The sequence below is a fragment of the Rhinoraja longicauda genome, chromosome 28 (assembly GCF_053455715.1).
Source record: "Rhinoraja longicauda isolate Sanriku21f chromosome 28, sRhiLon1.1, whole genome shotgun sequence".
In the NCBI taxonomy this organism is placed as follows: Eukaryota; Metazoa; Chordata; class Chondrichthyes; order Rajiformes; family Arhynchobatidae; genus Rhinoraja; species Rhinoraja longicauda.
Genome location: NC_135980.1, coordinates 5175729 through 5196701, shown reverse-complemented (window position 1 = coordinate 5196701; position 20973 = coordinate 5175729). Strand labels below are relative to the sequence as shown.

The 20973-nt window shown below is 47.1% G+C and overlaps 1 protein-coding gene across 2 annotated transcripts in view; it reads left to right on the top strand.

The window, feature by feature from the left end:
* Positions 1 to 20973, top strand: part of adamtsl5 (ADAMTS like 5) — a 144167-nt gene that overhangs the window by 99192 nt on the left and 24002 nt on the right. For both annotated transcript variants that reach the window (XM_078423593.1, XM_078423594.1), the window contains 3 exons: positions 5340 to 5467; positions 9702 to 9825; positions 12281 to 12364. In XM_078423593.1, coding sequence (XP_078279719.1) covers positions 5340 to 5467; positions 9702 to 9825; positions 12281 to 12364 — 336 coding nt within the window. The remainder of the gene's footprint in view (positions 1 to 5339; positions 5468 to 9701; positions 9826 to 12280; positions 12365 to 20973) is intronic.

The window sequence follows — 20973 nt, the reverse complement described above, 5'->3', positions numbered from 1 at the left end:
TAGGAGAGGCCGACCTCCGTTAGTTCCGCTCAGTCCAGGACCCCCCGTTCCAACAGTTCCTCCAGGACCCCCCGTTCCGACAGTTCCTCCAGGACCCCCCGTTCCGGTAGTTCTTCCAGGACCTCCCGTTCCGGCTGTTCCGCCAAGTCCGGAACCCCCGGCTCCTGTGGTTCAGGCTGTCCCTCTCCGTACTCGTTATGGTCGCGAAATCCGGCTCCCTGCTAGGTTCCGCACCTCGGGTTCTGGGGGGGGTCATGTAGCGACCATAGAGAATGGTCCAGGTCGTCGAACCCTCGGATTGGCCAGCGAGGTCACGTGTGAACGCGACCATGGGGATTGGTCCAGGTAGCGACATCGCTGATTGGCCAGCGATGTCATGTGCGCTTTTGGCGCCCGAAATAGACAGTTCGGCGAAGTCTTCGAAGAAGACAGTAAGTTTTTGATGGTTGTCCTTTACCTTGTTGTTTAACTCTGTATTCGAATATTGCGGCTGCAATAAACTTCTTCTACAACCAACAAGTTTTCGGACTCGCCATAGTGTATATTAATGATTTGGACGAGGGAATTGAATGCAACATCTCTAAGTTTGCGGATGACACGAAGCTGGGTGGCAGTGTTAGCTGCGAGGAGGATGCTAGGAGGCTGCAGAGTGACTTGGATAGATTAGGCGAGTGGGCAAATGCATGGCAGATGCAATATAATGTGGATAAATGTGAGGTTATCCACTTTGGCGGCAAGAACAGGAAAGCAGAGTATTACCTGAATGGTGACCGATTGGGAGAAGGGGAGATGCAACGTGACCTGGGTGTCATGGTGCACCAGTCATTGAAAGCAAGCATGCAGGTGCAGCAGGCAGTGAAGAAAGCGAATGGTATGTTGGCATTCATAGCAAGAGGATTTGAGTTTAGGAGCAGGGAGGTTCTGCTGCAGTTGTACAGGGCCTTGGTGAGACCGCACCTGGAGTATTGTGTGCAGTTTTGGTCTCCTAACCTGAGGAAAGACGTTCTTGCCTTAGAGGGAGTACAGAGAAGGTTCACCAGATTGATCCCTGGGATGGCGGGACTTTCATATGAGGAAAGACTGGATAGACTGGGCTTGTACTCGCTGGAATTTAGAAGACTGAGGGGGGATCTTATAGAAACATATAAAACTCTTAAGGGGTTGGAGAGGCTAGATGCGGGAAGATTGTTCCCGATGTTGGGGGAGTCCAGAACCAGGGGTCACAGCTTAAGGATAAGGGGGAAGTCTTTTAGGGCCGAGATGAGAAAACATTTCTTCACACAGAGTGGTGAGTCTGTGGAATTCTCTGCCACAGAAAGTAGTTGAGGCCAGTTCATTGGCTATATTTAAGAGGGAGTTAGATGTGGCCCTTTTTGCTAAAGGGATCAGGGGGTATGGAGAGAAGGCAGGTACAGGCTACTGAGCTAGATGATCAGCCATGATCATATTGAATGGCGGTGCAGGCTCGAAGGGCCTAATGGCCTATGCCTGCACCTATTTTCTATGTTTCTATGTTTCTATGAGAGAGATAGATAGAGCTCTTAAGGATAGCGGACTCAGGGGGTATGGGGAGAAGGCAGGAACGGGGTACTGATTGAGAATGATCAACCATGATCACATTGAATGGTGGTGCTGGCCCGAAGGGCCGAATGGCCTCCTCCTGCACCTATTGTCAATTGATGTCTATTGTTTATTGTCTTACCTGCAATCCGGCCGCCCGTAGGCTGCGACCATTGACTCCGCCGATCCTCGCCTCTCCCCTGACCACCAGCAGGCAGGGGCCCTCAACTCACCTGGATTCCAGGCCCAGTTCCAGACCGAGAGTCTGAAGAAGGGTTTCAACCCGAAACGTCACCTGTCCATGTTCTCCAGAGGTGCTGCCTGACCTGCTGAGTTACTCCAGCACTTTGTGCCCTTTTGTGTATTAACCAGCAACTTGGTTGGTTGTTTCAACTATTCATTCAATGATAATACTTTACACGGTTATAGCGAACAATCGGCAATAACCGACACCATCCACCCCCCCACCCCCATGGTTTGTTATAACGAGGGTTTACTATAATGTTATCAATGGGAGCGTGAAAACCTGGATGCAGGACTTCGTTTGATGACACTGTTATCTTTAGATTTGAGATATTGCTTTTGGAAGTCGTGCAGTTGGGATTATCCAGCATTTACCAGATTTCATTCACTCAGAAGATAGTCAGTATCTGGAATTATCTAGCAGAAGAAGCTGTAGAAGTGGATAAAATTACATGGCGGCATGGAGACGCAGAGGTAGAGTTGCTTACAGCGTCGGAGACCAAGGTTCGATCCCAACCATGGGTGCTGTTTATACGGAGTACGTATGTTCGCCCTGCGACTGCGTGGGTTTTCTCCGAGGTCGAAAATCTGTGGGAGAAAACAGAAGATTTATGGGCGGCACGGATGCACAGCGATCGAGTTGCTGCCTTACAGCACTTGCAGCGCCGGAGACCGAGGTTTGATCCCGATTACGGGTGCCGTCTGTACGGAGTTTGTACGTTCTCCCCGTGACCTGCATGGGTTTTCACTGAGATCTTCGATTTCCTCCCACACTCCAAGGACGTACAGGTATGTAGGTTAATTTGGCTTGGCGTATGTGTAAAAATGTCCCTAGTGTGTGTTGGATAGTGTTAATGTGCAGGGATCGCTGGGCGGTGCGGACTCGGTGGGCCGAAGGGCCTGTTTCCACGCTGCATCTCTAAAACAAAACATAACGAAAACAAAAAAAATCTCTGAATAAACCCACACAGGTCACGAGGAGAACTTACAAACTCCGTACAGGCAGGCACCTGTAGTCATGATAAAACCCAGGTCTCTGGCGCTGTAAGGCAGCATAAGAAAATAACTGCAGATGCTGGTACAAATCGAAGGTATTTATTCACAAAGTGCTGGAGTAACTCAGCAGGTCGGGCAGCATCTCGGGAGAGCAGGAATGGGTGACGTTTCGGGTCGAGACCCTTCTTCAGCAACTCTACCGCTGCGCCACCGTGTCGCCCTGAGGTTAAAAGGATTTTGCTTGGCATGCAGCTTGCATGGATGTTTGAATTTGCTTGGAGATCAGCCCAAAGACGTGCGGGTTTGTAGGTTACGACCTCTGTAAATTGTCCCTAGCGTGTAGGATAGAGCTGGTGTATGGGGTGACTGTTGGGCAGCATGGACCCGGTGGGCCGAAGGGCCCGTTTCCATGCTGTGTCTCTCAGCTAAACTAAAAAATCAGTCATAATCACAAGCAGATTCATGGGCCTGTGCTCGTCTACTCCTCTCTCTGCATATCTGCCCTTTGAACCTGACCTAGTGGACAAACAGCAATGAAACTACTCCTCCTTGTGTATGTGCTAATAATATAACTAATGGCTGAAAAACCACTCACCAAATCTGGGTTCAATTATCACATGGAAATCAGCCCAGAGTATTCAAAGGAAAAACTACCAGATGTTCTGTCCCAGAAGCCTTTGTCCAAGCTACAGCTGTGCTATTCAAGGTAGCGAACATTCTCCAGTGAGACCGTAATGCTGTCTGTCCATTCCGTCCATCTCCATTGTAAACCCGTTATTTTAAAATCTTACAGTTTTGCAAAAATGACAGACCAAAGGGAGTTTGTTACAAATATATTAGCAATGTTGCCTCACGCAACGAGCTCATGAGAGGAGCAGAAGCTTCGGCGAAGACGGCTGATCGCTCCAGCAGCCAAATTCAACAGGGTTTTCAATCTGGCAAGCGAATGGATTTTAAACCAATTTAATGTCTGATCGTGGATTCCCTCCACTAATGCTGCCTGACCCGGGGTGAGTTACTCCAGCACTTTGTGTCTTTTTTTGTAAACCAGCATTGGCAGTTCTTTAAAGAACCATTGAACCATTGAGAGAATGAAGAAGGGTCTTGACCCGAAACGTCATCTGTTCCCTTTCTCCAGCGATGCTGCCTGACCCGCTGAGTTACTGCGGCATTTTTGTGTCGACCTTTGGTGTAAACCAGCATCTGCATTTTCTTCCTACATTTTGCATTCCAATGGATAAGGATTGTAAAGCTGCAATGATCTGTGATCAGATTTTGGTTGATTGAAAGAAACATAGAAACATAGAAAATAGGAGGAGGCCATTTGGCCCTTCGAGGCGGCACCGCCATTCATTGTGATCATGGCTGATCATCCACAATCAGTAACCCGTGCCTGCCTTCTCCCCATATCCCTTGATTCCACTAGCCCCGAGAGCTCTATCCAACTCGCTTTTAAATTCATCCAGTGAATTGGCCTCCATTGCCTTCTGTGGCAGAGAAGATACAGCATTAAAACTGACCCTTTGACCTGCCGAGTCCACGCCAACCGTTGATCACCCGTTCACACTAGTTCTATGTTATCCCATGTGTGCGTCTACTCCCTAAACATTTGGGTAAATTTTACAGAGGCCAAGTTACCCTCCAATTCTGTACGTCTTTGGGATGCGGAGGAAACTGGAGCAACCTGAGGAAACCCAGGTGGTCACAGGAAGAACGTGCAAACTCCACGCAGGCAGCACCCGAGGTCAGGATCGAACCCGGGCCTCCGGCGCTGTGAGGCAGCGACTCTACCGGCTGTGCCTCTGTGCCGCCCAACTTGTTTCACCTCTTTGAATATCACATAACATGAAACTTTCTCCTCAAAACCCTCACTGACCTATTTGGTGAGGTTTAGGAAAAAAAACTACAGATGCTGGTATAAATCGAAGGTAGACAAAAAATGCTGGAGTAACTCAGCGGGCCAGGCAGCATCTCTGGAGAGAAGGAATGGGTGGCATTTTGGGTCTGAAGAAGGGTCTCGACCCGAAACATCACCCATTCCTTCTCTCCAGAGGTGCTGCCTGTCCCGCTGAGTTACTCCAGCATTTCTTGTCTATTTGGTGAGTTTGCTTTACTTGTATCTGGTCCAGTGCAGTGCTCTGGCTTAGGACATCTATGAGAGTTTAGTTTAGTTGAGAGTTGCAGAGCGGAATCAGGTCCTTCGGCCCACCGAGTCCACGCCGACCAGCGACCATCCTGTACACTAACACTATCCTACACATTAGGGACAATTTACAATCTTTACCGAGGCCAATTAACCTGCAAACCTGTACGATTTTGGAGTGTGGAAGGAAATCGGAGCACCTGGAGAAAACCCACACAATCACGGGGAGAAGGTACAAACTCCGTACAGATAGCACCGGTGGTCAGGATCGAACTTGGGTCTTGGGTGATGTAAGGCAGCAACTCTACTGCTGTGCCACCATTCATGTTTAAATGTTGAAGTTTAAATGTTTACAAGTTTAAATGTTGAATCGTGTTTCCTCCTCTTCTCCCAACAGCACCCAACAAATGTGACCTCAACTGCCTGGCCAAAGGGAAGACTTTTTACTACAGGTTTGGTCACGTTCTTGACGGGACAAAGTGCAGCCCTAACTCATTGGGTATGTGCATCAGTGGACGTTGTCTGGTGAGTCATTCCTCAGAGAGTTATATGGACCAAAACCATACTTTAGTACATATTGTATAAAAACCTCACTTGGCTAAGTATATTGAGACAGGGATCGATAGATTTTTAGATATTACAGGTATCAAGGGACATGTGCTCAGTGCAGATACATGGCATTGAGCTAACAGCTCGTAGTTTAGTTTAGAGATACAGCGCGGAAACAGGCCCTTTGGCCCACCGAGTCCGCACCGACCAGCGATCCCCGTTACACTAGCACACACTACACACTAGAGACTATTTACGATTTTTACCACAGCCAGTTAATCTACAAACCCGCACGTCTTTGGAGTGTGGGAGGAAACCGGTGCACCCGGGGAAATCCCAGGCAGTCACAGGGAGAACGTCCAAACTCCATACAGACAGCACTCGTAGTCAGGATCGAACCCAGGTCTCTGGCGCTGCGAGGCAGCAACTCTACCGCTGTGCCACTGTGATTTAGATTTAGAGATACAGCGCGGAAACAGGCCCTTCGGCCCACCGGGTCCGCGCCGCCCAGCGATCCCCGCACATTAACACTATCCTACACACAGTAGGGACAATTTTTTTTTAACATTTGCCCATCCAATTAACCTACATACCTGTACGGCTTTGGAGTGTGGGAGGAAACCGAAGATCTCGGAGAAAACCCACGCAGGTCACGGGGAGAATGTACAAACTCCGTACAGACGGCGCCCGTAGTCAGGATCGAACCTGAGTCTCCGGCGCTGCATTCGCTGTAAGGCAGCAACTCTACCGCTGTGCCACTATGCTGCCCTTATTGGATGGTGGAGCAGACACGGGGGGAGTACTTGACCAATCCTGCTCTGGTTCCTTAGTTCCTCCTCTGGTGTGACTGTGGACCAACAAGTCCTGCCTTCATCAACGGAATATCACTGGAGATTGTTCACTGAGAATCCAGGGGGCTGTATCTTGCCTTTCTGAAAGTCCATTACAAACCCAGTTTAACGCTGTGGCCAGGGCCAAAATTGGAACGCATTATTTCAGTGTTTCCACCATTCCAGCAAAACTATTTTCTCCTGTGTTTGCAGAACTAATTCAAAACTCCAGAACTTAATGTCATCTCAAAACACTCCATGGTATCAGACCTCCCATAGCCCATCTCCTGAACAGACAGTGAGATGGTTCTGGTGAGGTTCAGGTTTATTATTGTCACCTGTACTGGGGTACAGTGAAAAACTTTGTTTTGCATGCTGTCCAAACAGATCAGATGTACCAAACATAAGTATCATATCATATCATATCATATCATATATATACAGCCGGAAACAGGCCTTTTCGGCCCACCAAGTCCGTGCCGCCCAGTGATCCCCGTACATTAACACTATCCTACACCCACTAGGGACAATTTTTACATTTACCCAGCCAATTAACCTACATACCTGTACGTCTTTGGAGTGTGGGAGGAAACCGAAGATCTCGGAGAAAACCCACGCAGGTCACGGGGAGAACGTACAAACTCCTTACAGTGCAGCACCCGTAGTCAGGATCGAACCTGAGTCTCCGGCGCTGCATTCGCTGTAAAGCAGCAACTCTACCGCTGCGCTACCGTGCCGCCAAGTACAGTCAAGTCAAACTCAAGTACAATAGATAGAACAAAGGGAACGATTCAGAGCGCAAAATATAGTTCTCAGCGTTGTACACATCAGTTCCATAGATAATGTAAGAAAATAACTGCAGATGCTGGTACAAATCAGCCCCGGTGGGCCGAAGAGCCTGTTTCCACGCTGTATCTCTAAATCTAAATCACAGTGGCACAAATCGAATGTCCATTGCCTGCAATGGGGTAGAGGTGAATCGGACAGTACCCTAGCTTATGGAAGGACCATTTAGAAGCCTGATAACAGAGGGGATAAAGCTATTCCTGAGTCTGATGGGGCACACTTTCAGCTGCTTGATAACAGCTGGGAAGAAAGTGTTGTGTTTGAGTTTAGTGCAGGCGGAACAACTGTACTTTCAACTTAGCCACAAGGGAGACCCTAAAGAGGATTGAATCTGGACCCCCTCCAGTTCCTCCCATCTGTTGTGTTAATCCTAAAACCATATAATTCTAGTATCCAGAGCACTCAGAGAGAGCAGAGAACTGCTGTATCACATGCTTGTAAACACAAATGGGAAAGGGAGGAATTAAACTGCACCGTTGGGTCTTGAGTTGTTCAAACAGTGTAACCTGAGGGAAAGATAGTGTAAGAAAATAACTGCAGATGCTGGTACAAATCGAAGGTATTTTTTCACAAAATGCTGGAGTAACTCAGCAGGTTAGGCAGCATCTCGGGAGAGAAGGAATGGGCGACGTTTAGGGTCGAGACCCTTCTTCAGTCTGAAGAAGGGTCTTGACCGGAAACGTCACCCATTCCTTCTCTCCTGAGATGCTGCCTGACCTGCTGAGTTACTCCAGCATTTTGTGAATAAATACCTGAGGGAAAGATAAATGAGAGCCTTTGCAATGGGCCTTCCTTGGAGCACAGGTGGACGAGGGGTGATCTTATAGATGTGTATAAGATCATTAAAGGAATAGATAGGATAAATGCACAGAATGTTTTATCCAGAGTAGGGGAATCAAGAACCAGATGACACGGGTAGAAGGTGAGTGGTATCTATGTGGATCAAGCCACTGGCGGAGGTAATTGAGGCAGGTACCATCACAATGCTTAAATAATATTTGGACAGGTACACAGATAGGACAGGTTTAGAGGGATATGGGCCAAATGCAGGCAGGTGGGTATAGTGTAGATGGTATGTTGGTCAGCGTGGGCAAGTTGGGCCTAAGGGCCTGTTTCCACGCTGTATGTCTCTATCCACAATTTCCTGAGATGCTGCCTGACCCAGTGAGTTACTCGAGCATTTTATGTCCTTTTTATAAACCTGCACCTGCAGATCCTTGTTTCTACAAGCCGAAATAAAAACTTAGTCTGACCTGTGGAGCGCTTGTAGATTCCACACTACGGGATAAAATCGGAATTGTACAGAAAGTAAAATACAGTTTCATTTGGATGCTTTCAGCCCTGCCATTATGAAGAAAGAAAAAACAGTTTTTTTGTTTAGTTAGGTCTAGAGGGATATGGGCGAAAAGCAGGCAGGTGGGACTTGTGTAAATGGCATACCTTGGTCAGCGTGTGCAGGTTAGGCTGATGGCCCTGTTTCCACGCTCTATGACTATGACAATGAGGTGAATGAAAATGTATTTCCTGCAAGTGAACCTTCTGCACAGAATGTGGGCCAAGCCCACTGAGATGTGTGTGTACGATTCCCTCTGCGCCTTTTCGAACGTGCCTTCTTCACAGTGACTGCATCATGCAGCGTGTTCGGGGTGAATCATCACAAGCGTTTCCCTGTGTTTAATTTAGTTTAGTTTAGTGTAGAGAAACAGAACAGAAACCGGCCCTTCGGCCCGCCGAGTCTGCACTGACCAGCGATCCCTGCACACTAACACTACCCCACACACACTAAGGGCAATTTACATTTACACCAATTTACATTTACATTTACGGGCGGCACGGTGGCGCAGCGGTAGAGTTGCTGCCTTACAGCGAATGCAGCGCATGAGACTCAGGTTCGATCCTGACTACGGGCGCCGTCTGTACGGAGTTTGTACGTTCTCCCCGTGACCTGCGTGGGTTTTCTCCGATATCTTCGGTTTCCTCCCACACTCCAAAGACGTACAGGTATGTAGGTTAATTGACTGGGTAAAATGTAAAAATTGTCCCTAGTGTGTGTAGGATAGTATTAATGTGCGGGGATCGCTGGACAGCTCGGACTCGGTGGGCCGAAGGGCCTGTTTCCGCGCTGTATCTCTAAATCTAAAAAAAATCTAAGCCAATTTACCTACAAAGTTGGACGTATGTGGAGTGTGGGAGGAACCCAAAGATCTCAGAGAAAACCCACGCAGTGGCACAAGGAGAACGTACAAGTTTAGTTGGGATCGAACCCGGGACTCCGGCGCTGCAAGAGCTGCTTTCAAGAGAGAGCTAGATAGAGCTCTTAAGGATAGCGGAGTCAGGGGGTATGGGGAGAAGGCAGGAACGGGGTACTGATTGAGAATGATCAGCCATGATCACATTGAATGGTGGTGCTGGCTCGAAGGGCTGAATGGCCTCCTCCTGCACCTATTGTCTATTGTCTATTGTCTACTGTAAGGCAGCAACTCTACCGCTGCGCCATCGTGTCGTGTTCTTTACCCCTTTCTTGTTCATTTCAGACGGTGGGCTGTGACAACATCCTGGGCTCGAAGGCCAGCATGGATGTGTGCAGAGTGTGCGGCGGGCAGAACAGCTCGTGCATCCTGGTCCGGAGAGTCTACCAATCAGCACTACCCACAACCGGTGATTGCCCTGACTTTGCCGATGGGTGAATGCCTTGTGCCTTGACTAAAACATGAATCTGAGTTCCCGTCCACGCCAATCGCCGGCAGTAACACCAGTAGCCCGCTGTGACTCAAGGGGGCGCCACAGGTCCTGCGCAGCTGCATGCTGGGAAGATTGAGCCTCAGAATAATCCCATTTCCCAGCTTTTGGTCTCCAGCTCTTTCAAAGCTCGCTTGAGTGTTTATTAAACGTGGTGACAACTTCTGCCTCCATCACACTTTCAGTCAGTGGGTACCAGGGCACCGTCACATGTGGAATGAAATATGCTATTTTCCAATTCCCCTCTAACGGCTCGGTGGCGCAGTGGTAGAGTTGCTGCCTTACAGCGAATGCAGCGCCGGAGACTCGGGTTCGATCCTGACCACGGGCGCCGTCTGTACGGAGTTTGTACTTTCTCCCCGTGACCTGCGTGGGTTTTCGCCGAGATCTTCGGTTTCCTCCCACACTCCAAAGACGTGCAGGTATGTAGGTTAATTGGCTGGGTAAAATGTAAAAATTGTCCCTAGTGTGTGTAGGATAGTGTTAGTGTGAGGGGATCGCTGGGCGGCGCGGACTCGGTGGGCCGAAGGGCCTGTTTCCACGCTGTATCTCTAAATCTAAAATCTAAAACAATCATCTACCTGCCAAGTAATTTGAATCTGAGGCCCCAAGTTACTGACTTTCAGTTTAGTTTAGAGATACAGCACGAAAACAGGCCCCTCGGCCCACTGAATATGTGCCGACCAACCACCGCCCGTTCACACACTAGCTCTATCCTACTCACTAGGGTCAAATTTACAGAAGCCAATTAACCTACAAACCTGCACGTCTTTGGAGTGTGGGAGGAAGTGGGAGCACCTGGAAAAAACTCACGGGGAGAACGTACAAATTCCGTACAGACAGCACCCGTGGTCAGGATCGAACCCGGGTCTCCGGCGCTGTGAGGTAGCAACTCTACCGCTGCGCCACCGTGTGGCCCGCTTGAGTGCTAAAGGAAATATGAAAATATAAAACCTCATCAACATGCTTAACAGATACTGCATCATGCTTAACAGATACTGCAACATGCTTAACAGATACTGCATCTTGCCCAAATTGGAACTCATCAAAAAATAATAGATTCAATTGGGATATTCTCACTCTGAGAAACCACTTTGATGGATTCGCCCTTTTAAAGATGCTTGAAGCTGACAAGCAAAGATACTAGAGGAGCAAGATAGACCACTTGACCCTAAAAACCGTAGTATGTCACGGCGCTATTTTAGTAGGCAGAAACCTGCAGAAACATTTTTTTTTTAAATAACAAAAATCTGTGAATTGATAGATGAGATATATTCTGCATTTTAATGGTATCATCACACACACTGTTCCCCCAAAACACTGATTACACTGCGAGAGGCATAACGGACGGCGGGTTTTGCTTACTAAAATGGCTCCTTTGCGTCCGACACTCCAGTATAGGCGATTTTGACGGTGGTCTATCTTCCTCCGCTCTATTATCTTTGCTGACAAGTGCTTTTGCTGCTTACACCAAGAAGGAAGTACTGTAAGTTAGTGCTGTCAAACTGAACACTCCTGGTAGCTACACACAACCTCCAGACAGGCAATGGAAAAGGGGGAAAGAGGGAGAAAAATGGAGAGGGGAGGAATGGGAAGGTGGACGTTAACTGGAGGGAAAGATGAAAGGAAAAGATGGAGCAGCCAATTCAGGTGTTTTCTAATTTCCAATTCAATGGGCAATTATTTGCCTCTGGATCAAAAGGTGATGAGTTCAAATTCAACTGCAGAAGCCTGAGCATTAAACTCTAGCCCCCCACTCCATTGTATGAGATCAGATGTTACAATTAAGTCCTCTCTCAGAAGGGTATCAAAGATTTTAATGCTGCTTGTTGGAATAGCTGCAAGGAATTATCTTTGATCAATATCCACTTCAGAATAGCATAGCAATGACTGATGATTTGGGCCCTTGTCATCTTGCTATTTGTGGGACTTTGCGCTGTATTTCTTACGTTAAAACAGTGACGACACCTCGAAGATTATTTCATTGCTCTCAAAGGGTACTTTGAGATATCCTTGGGTCATGACGGGTGCTATAAAAATGCAAATGGTGGAGTAGACTAGATGGGCCGAATGGCCTAATTCTGTTCCTCTAACTGATGAAAGCTTTTCATTTTAGGCTTATAATATATGGACCTGTGGTTGCATGGAGCCTTTGGGTTTAAAACCAACTCTGAATTCTTTGATCCCATTTGAAGGTGCCCCAACAAGAATTTTATTATTTAGATGTTAAAATTAAAATGGGTGAATAATCCATTACCATTGACTGGATAAAACAATGCTTCAAATCTCCAAAATAATGCCCAATATAACATCGGAAATTGGTGTGGTAATTAGTATTATGGTATTAATGTGCATTTTGTCTAATTAATCCTAGGTTACTTTGGTTATAATAACGTGACAGTGATCCCTGCTGGAGCCACAAACATCAAAGTTACAGACAACAGCAAGAATTACCTTGGTAAGTCAGTCTCTGAAGTTATAAGTGTTGAAAGGTTTTGCAGTCGTTCATTCCTAGTTTGGTCACAACTCCCTTTGTTAACTGACTGCATCAGTTCATGTGATAGGAGCAGAATTAGGCCATTTGGCCCATCAAGTCTACTCCGCCATTCAATAATTGGCTGAGCTGCCTCTCCCCCTCAACCCCATTCCCCTGCCTTCTTCCCATAGCCCTTGACATCCGTACTAATCAAGAATCTATCTATCTCTGCCTCAACAATATCCATTGAAGTCCTCCACAGCCTTCTGAGGCATTCAGATGTCAGCCAACGTTTAATTCCAATGTTGCAATTAGCTCAGGTCATCGTGCGTTCAATGGGAAAGACTAGATAATGGGGCCACTAGATAACCCGACAGAGACAAGCTCATGTTTATTATAGAACTCAGCTCTGTATTCCCAATCCGTGCTGACCAGCAATCACCCGTACACGAGTTCTATCCTACACACTAGGGACAATTTACAGCGGCCAATTAACCTACAAACGGCATGACAAAATAAGGCAAAACTAAAGTCCGTAGTGCAAGCCTCAGGGAAGCCGTGGAAGCTGGCGGCAACGGCCACGGAGAGAGAGGCCTTGGAAGTTCGAAGAAGGGTCCTGACCCGAAACGTCACCCATTCCTTCTCTCCTGTGATGCTGCCTGACCCGCTGAGTTACAATAATAGTCCATGTAGTTCAGATCTTATTTGAGTTTGTCGTGTTTAATAGCCGAATGGCTGTAGGGAAAGAAGCTGTTCCTGAACCTGGACGTCACAGTTTTCAGGCTCCTGCACCTTCTTCCTGATGGCAGGGGTGCAATGAGTGTGTGGCCAGGGTGGTGTGGGTCCATCGATGGTATAATCCAGCATCTGCAGTTCCTTTTTATGACATTTCGAGATCCAGGTGCGGGCACAAACACATCCTTGCTATAGTACAGCAAACAAACCGGCTGATTAAAGTAACCCCCTAATGTAGGTCGGTAGCGATCGTGTGGTCATGGATTATCTATAGACTAAAACTCTCGTTTGTTACCTTGTTTGTGACTGAACTTCAACCAAAACGGTACACGATAGCGCGACAATTTTAGGCCCACCGTACTCACCATTGTCACTTCAGTGATAATGCAAGTAGTTTTATTGAAATCGGTGTTATATTTTTAAAGTTATTCACATTTTAAAGTTTAAAAGGAGGGGAGAGGGAGGGGAGGATGGAGGGAGAAGGGAGAGGGGAGAGGGTGGGTTGAGGAGAGAGGGGAGCGGGGGAGGACAGGGTGCTGCACCAATGCAGGAGAGGTTTGGGCCCAACGGGTCTACTTGGTCTAGTTATTGCTAAAGTTAAATGCAAGCAAGGGCGCTGTGACATGTTGACGTTTGTCAGGGGAGCGGTGTCACATCGGCCACAGGAAATGAAGCTTCCTCCCCTAGGGCAGAGTACTTGGCGTCCCTGCTCTCAGTATTAGTGACACCAGTGTAAACAAGCTTGGGAATCAGGCAACCCTGAGAGTTGAACTTGTGACCTTCGGGCTAGGAGAGCAACGCTGAGCCTCATCAGACCTCCAACAAGGGATCAGGAAGCACTAATTAGTGGTTTTTAGACACCAATGATTAATATGTCAAGATTCCCACTGCCGGGACAAAGAGGCTGCTGTGTATCTGTTGCCGTGACGTCGGTGACATGAGTTACAGTGCTGCGGATTTAAGAGTCCAGCTCGGTTCAGTTCCTCCAAGGTTCAGCGAACTCTTCTTTTAAAGTGAAAGCAAGGTTCGGAATTAAAAATGCGCAGGAAGGAACTGCAGACGCTGGCTTCCGAAAAAAGACACAAAAAGCTGGAGTAGCCTCAGCGGGTCAGGCAGCATCTCCGGAGAAAAGGAATAGGTGACGTCTCGGGCCGAGACCCTTCTTCAGACTGAGAGTCTCGACCCGAGACGTCGCCTATTCCTTTTCTCCAGAGATGCTTCCTGTCCCTCGGAATTAATAAACTGTTTAGAGTCTGGAAAAGCCAGGCTGATGCGAGGGTTTACACTTGTCCAGGCAGACAATTATGGAGCTCTACAAGTCCCTATCTGCTGCCTTACAGCGCTTACAGCGCCGGAGGCCCGGGTTCGATCATGGCTACCGGTGCTTGTCTGTACGGAGTTTGTACGTTCTCCCTTTGACCTGCGTGGGATTTCTCTGATAACTTTGGTGTCCTCCTACACTCCAAAGACGTACAGGTTTGTAGGTTAATTGGCTTGGTATCAATGTAAACATTGTCCATAGTTTCGGATAGTGTTAACGTGCAGGGATAGCTGGTCAGTGCAGACTCCGAGTCGTATCGGGTGTGTCGCTCCCTGACGAGCGCGTCGGCTTTCTCGGCGAACGCTACCGGGTCTTCAAACGAGACGTCGGCCAACACTAGCCTGACGTCCCGGGGTAGCTTCTCCCGAAATGCCGCTTCAAAAACCATGCACGGCTGATGGTCGCCTACCAAGGTCAGCATCTCGGTCATCAACTCCGACGGCAGCCGCTGCCCCAGCTCTGGTAAATGGAGGAGCTTCAGAGCCCGCTGGTTCTGGCTCCAGCCGAAAGTCCTCAGTAGGAGCCTCTTGAGCCCCACGTACTGCTCCGTTTGGGGTGGACTGGTCAGATATTGACTGACCCGCGCAGCCACCTCCGCCTGCAGACAGCTCACCAGGTGGTGGAACTTCTCCTGGTCGCTCTCCACCTTCTTAATATGGAACTGTGATTCCGTCTGCACAAACCACAGGTGCTGCTGATGGGCCCAGAACGGCGGTAGGCGAACCTCGCCCGCATTCGCTCCCACCTGTGACATTCTGCGTGTTCGCTTCAGATCTTACGTTCGGGTCACCAATGTAGTGAGTCCAAAACGAGCGTTATTATCAAAAGACTTTATTCTTGGTAAAAACCGTGACAAGGCGCAACGCATTTACTTTGGACACACACTACTTAACTACTAATATAATCTAATCTCATCTCTCCAGTTTGGCGCCAGAGACAACTATACCTCGTGCTCCCGCACCACGTGACCCGTTAGCCCAACCGAGGGTTCGAGACCCCCCCGCTAATCCGTATGTCCCTACAAGGTGACATTTCGGCTCAGAACCCTTCTTCAGACTTTAGGTGACGCTCCGACACAAAATGTCACCGTTTCTTTTCTCCAGAGATGCTGCCTGACCCGCTGAGTTACGCCAGCATTTTGCATCTCTCTGTCACATTTAGTTCATAGTTTAAGCATTATAGAAAATGCTAAAAATGATTGGACCATAGAACCTGAAATATCATAATCTTCTTAGAAATAACTTTTTTTAAAAATCTTTACATTTTGAAAGTGTAAGAAAATAACTGGAGTAACTCAGCAGGTCAGGCAGCATCTCAGGAGAGAAGGAATGGGTGACGTTTCGGGTCGAGACCCTTCTTCAGACTGATGTCAGGTGGGCGGGACAAAGGAAGGATATAGGTGGAGACAGGAAGATAAAGGGAGCCAAGTAGCGAGTCTGGATCAAAATGTGGTCGTAGAGCAGGAGGGCAGGAGAAATCACAGAGGGGGAGCGAGAGAGCATGTTGCTAAACTCTCATCGAAGAGAGGAGGAGAACTTCTTCAAAGTAGGCATACCTTGAGGAGAAATCGCAGTGGAGCAACAGGTAGTGTAAGAAAATAAATAATGATAATCTGAAGGAAATCTGATCCCCATCTATAAAAGTCTTTTTTTTTTTGAGCGTTAAGTTATTTGCCAAATAGAAATCATAGTTTAGTGTGATTAAAAATGCGCTTGGATTTCATAGAACTAAGCATGGGGATTTCAGAGTGTTTTATATTCTGGGATTTGTGGGATTACTTCACAAATACCTAAAAGCAATTTAGACCAAATACAATATGATTTTGATTTTTAAAGTGTATACGCTTACCACTTTTAAAAGAAGTTTGGACAGAAAAGGTTTAAAGGACTATGAGCCAAATGCAGGCAAATAGGACTATTCCAAGATGCCAACTTGGTCAGCATGGACAAGATGGGCCGAACAAGCCTGTTCTGTGCTGCAGAGCTCCAAAGAATAGCTTCTTCTCACCCAGCAATCATCAGGTACTGAAGGAGGGTCTCGGCCTGAAACGTCACCCATTCCTTCTCTCCAGAGATGCTGCCTGTCCCGCTGAGTTACTCCAGCTTTCTGTGTCTATCAAGTACTTGAACACTACCAAGCACTAACTAAACTTTGAAATATCGACTGTCTTTGGTTGCACAAAGGACGCAGGGCTTTTTTGCACTAGTATTAGAGTTATTAATTTATCTTTTTGTTTTGTTTATTATATTATATATTATCTGTGAATATTGCGTTCACAGGCCTGTTAAACTTTTGCAAGTAGGACTTTCATTGTTCTGTTGACAATTAAACAATCTCTATTTTCTTGACATGACTCTACGACTCTAGACTTTAGATTTTAGAGATGCAGCACGTAAACAGGCCCTTTGGCCCACCGAATCCGCAGGGACCAGCGATCACCGCCGCTAACACTATCGTACACACTCGGGACAGCGTACCATTTTTTTTACCAAAGACAATTAACTTACAAACCTGTATGTCATTAAAATCTGGGAGGACACTGGAGCACCCAGAGAAAACCCACGTGGTCACAGGGGTAACGTACAAACTCCATACGGACAGCACTCATGGTCATGATCGAACCCAGGTCTCTGGCGCCGTAAGGCAGCAACTCTACCACTGCGTCACTGTGCTGCCCTATGACCTTTCCTTGACTCCACTGGAGAAAGACAACCTCTGAAGAAAACACTCACACCACTTTCCACATTTTCTCATTCAACCCCAAATCATTCTCAGGATTACAAAGTAGTGACAGTGAACGCTCACAATTTCACAGAACATAGAACAATGCAGCCACAAGAACAGGCCCTTCGGCCCACAATCTCCGTGCGTGCACGATGCTACGACCATCTCTTATCAGTCTGAAGAAGAGTCTCGAGCCAAAAGGTCACCCTTTCTTCAGCCTGTCCTGCTGAGTTACTCCAGAATTTTGTGTCCATCTCTTACCTACCGGCACCTAATCCACATCCCTCCATTCCCTGCACATCCATCTGCCTATCCGAAGGCATTTTAAATGCCACTGTGGCACCTGCCTCAGCCATCAACTCTGGCAGCACGTTCCTCTCACCACCCTCTGTGTAGAAAGAAAACATCTCCTTTAAACTTTGCCCCTCTCACCTTCAAGCTATTATTTCACATCTTTATTGCTTCAAAATCCAAACTAACTTTACCTGGTGGACAAGTTGAACATTCTGATTCCCCAACGGAGACTGTGGAAATTCTGGCAATTCCAAAATATTTTCCCTCAAGATTACTTGATGAACATGACAGGTGTCACAGATGGTTTTGTTCAGTTAATTGCTCTTAATTCCTCAGTACCACATTACCATCAGTGCGTTCTCTGAATCATTATCTGGTACAAGTTCTAACTTGGTCGACTGAGTAAGTGGAACAATCAGGTGACAGCAGATGGGAAAGGCATTTGGTAGGAGCCTGTTACTGGAATTTGGGTTCTTAATGGCTTTCATGCTTCTATCCTGCATTTTCGTTTGTTTTCAGTACATTTGGGAAAGTGGAACAGGATTGCAAACTGCAAGTTGCAGATAAAGTGGAAGGGACAAAGTGAAGAGCTTTAGCCATGAAGACACAAGTAATTACAGATGTTGGAGGCTTGAGTAAACACTAAGTGCTAGAGGAATAGGGGTAGCTTAGTGGCGCAGCAGTAGAGTTGCTGCCTTTCAGCGCCAAAGACCTGGGCTCGATCCTGACTGCAGGTGCTGTCTGTATGGAGTTTGTACGTTCTCCCTGTGACCCTTGGGTTTTCTCTGGTGCTGGAGTAACTCAGTGTGTCAGGCAGCATTCCTGGAGAATCTGGATTGGTGATGATTCGGGTTCAGACTCTTGTTCAGACAGACTGGAGTGTGGGGCCCCACCAAGTGAAGTCTCAGATAACCTTTCACCATTCCTTCCCACATCTCCCTCCAATCTGCTCCTCACCACCTCGCCAACCCCCATATCTCCACACAATCCTGACCATGGCCACCTACCCCCCACTCACGAACCCCCACCCAACCTTCCAGTTGCCCCAACAACGTCAGAGTGTCTCCCATAAGAACCTCCGACTGGACCAGTGACCGCCCGTTCTCCCCAGTTGAAGCCCTGATCACCATCTCCCCAACCTCTTACACCCACTCCCACCGCCCCCTGACCATTTGCTGGTCCCCATTCCCGATCCTTAAATGGAGGCCAATGGACCTCAAGCTGCTTTGTATGATTTGCGCCAGTTATGTTTGTTGACACAAAGTTAGAAGTATTAAGTGTGTTGATCACAGTACCCAAAACCGATATTAAGCCTAGATCATAGTTTGGTGTGATTAGAAATGTGCGTGGATTTCATCGAACTAAGCATGTGGTTTTCAGAGCATTTTATATTTTGTGAGGTTAGTTCACAAATATCTAAAAGCAATTTAGATCAAATACGATACGATTTTGATTTCTAAAGCGTATACACTTACGACTTGATCACATTGAATGACGGTGCTGGCTCGAAGGGCCGAATGGCCTCCTCCTGCACCTATTGTCAATTGATGTCTATTGTTTATTGTCTTACCTGCAATCCGGCCGCCCGTAGGCTGCGACCATTGACTCCGCCGATCCTCGCCTCTCCCCTGACTATTGTCTATTGTCTATTGACTTTGAAAAGACATTTGGATAGAAAGGGTTTAAAAGTCTATGAGCCAAATGCAGGCAAATATGATACCTATTAGTCCTATTTGCCTTGTTTGGTTAATATTAATAATAATAATAATAACTTTTATTTATATAGCACTTTTCATGCAATTTAAACGCGGCCCAAAGTGCTTTCCACAAAAACAAACACGTCTCAACAAAGATACAATATATAACAGTAAGGACATAGGTGTGGCGGCCCCTGGTGGTGAGCCACGCGTGGTGCGAACCCTCGGGGTCACGGAACTTGGAATGGGGAGGAGTGGTAGTGGAGTCCCAGGAGGAGTTGAACTTGTTGGGGGTTTGGGGAGTTGTACGGTGCTTGAGGAATAAAGAAAACTTCGCTTGACACGTGAACCGCTTCATTGGCTTTGCTTGACACTTGTGTCCCACTTCATAGGCATATTCTCTGTGGAATTCTCTGCCTCAGAAGGCAGTGGAGGCCAATTCTCTGAATGCATTCAAGAGAGAGCTAGATAGAGCTCTTAAGGATAGCGGAGTCAGGGGGTATGGGGAGAAGGCAGGAACGGGGTACTGATTGAGAATGATCAGCCATGATCACATTGAATGGCGGTGCTGGCTCGAAGGGCCGAATGGCCTCCTCCTGCACCTATTGTCTATTGTCTATTGTCATACATAGCACAGATTTATATTTTTTAAATTTAAAATTTAAAATTGGGAATGTAAAAGAACAAAGGATGTAAAATCAGTTAAAAGCTTGAGTAAAAAGAAATGTTTTTAACTGGCGTTTATAAATCTCAACTGAGTCGATGCCTCTCATAGCCCTGGGCAGGTTATTCCGCAGCTTGGGGACGTAGTTGAAAAAGGCTGATTCCCCAATTTTCTTACTGCTGCGGCATTGAGTGGCTAACGGAAGACCTGAGCGCCCGGGTAGGGGCATACAGAAGGTGGGGCTCTGTAAGACATGCTGCTCCCAAGCCATCTAGGGCTTTGTAGACTATAAGGAGGACCTTATAGTCTATCCTGGATCTTCAGGGAGCCAATGAAGGGAGTATAATACTGGGGTGGTATGTTCCCTTTTCTTGGTATTTGTTAAAAGCCAGGCTGCGGCATTTTAAATGAACTGTAACTTGTTGGTGGATTTTGAAGGCAGACCGGTAAATAAGGCATTGCAGTAATCAAGTCTGCTTGATATGCAGTCTGAAGAAGGGTCTGAAGAAGGCTTCAGTCTGAAGAAGGGTCTCGACCCAAAACGTCACCCATTCCTTCTCTCCCGAGATGCTGCCTGACCTGCTGAGTTACTCCAGCATTTTGTGAATAAATCTGCTTGATATGAAAGCATGTATGAGTTAGTCCTAGATATCTCTATCTCATGTTAATGGAGATCATGCAAGCAATCCATGTTCATCATTAATGATGGATACAAAATGCTGGAAGAACTCAGCGGGTCAGGCAGCATCTCTGAGAAAAGGAATAGGTGACGTTTCGGGTCGAGACCCTTCATCGGAGTTCTGTGGGTATATCCTTGCCAATTCTCTCCAACACTCACCTCTTGCTTGGGAGGCCTTAAAGAAGGATTAGGCCCCATGCATCAAGGATGTCCTTTCCAAGGGATTCTCAATGTAACACTGAAGACAGCTGACAATACCCGTACTAATACTCTGGAGACCTGGGATCTGGAGAAACCAGTTAAAATCCTTCGAGGCCAATGTGTTTATATATTTAGTCATTCTATCCATATGTAATAAAAAACAACACATCAATAAATAGTGTCCTTTTAAATAAACCCATCATTACTTGGCCTACACAAGAACCGAGATGTAACAATGTTTAACACTCTATGGCCATCCTTAGTTTTAGTTTAGTT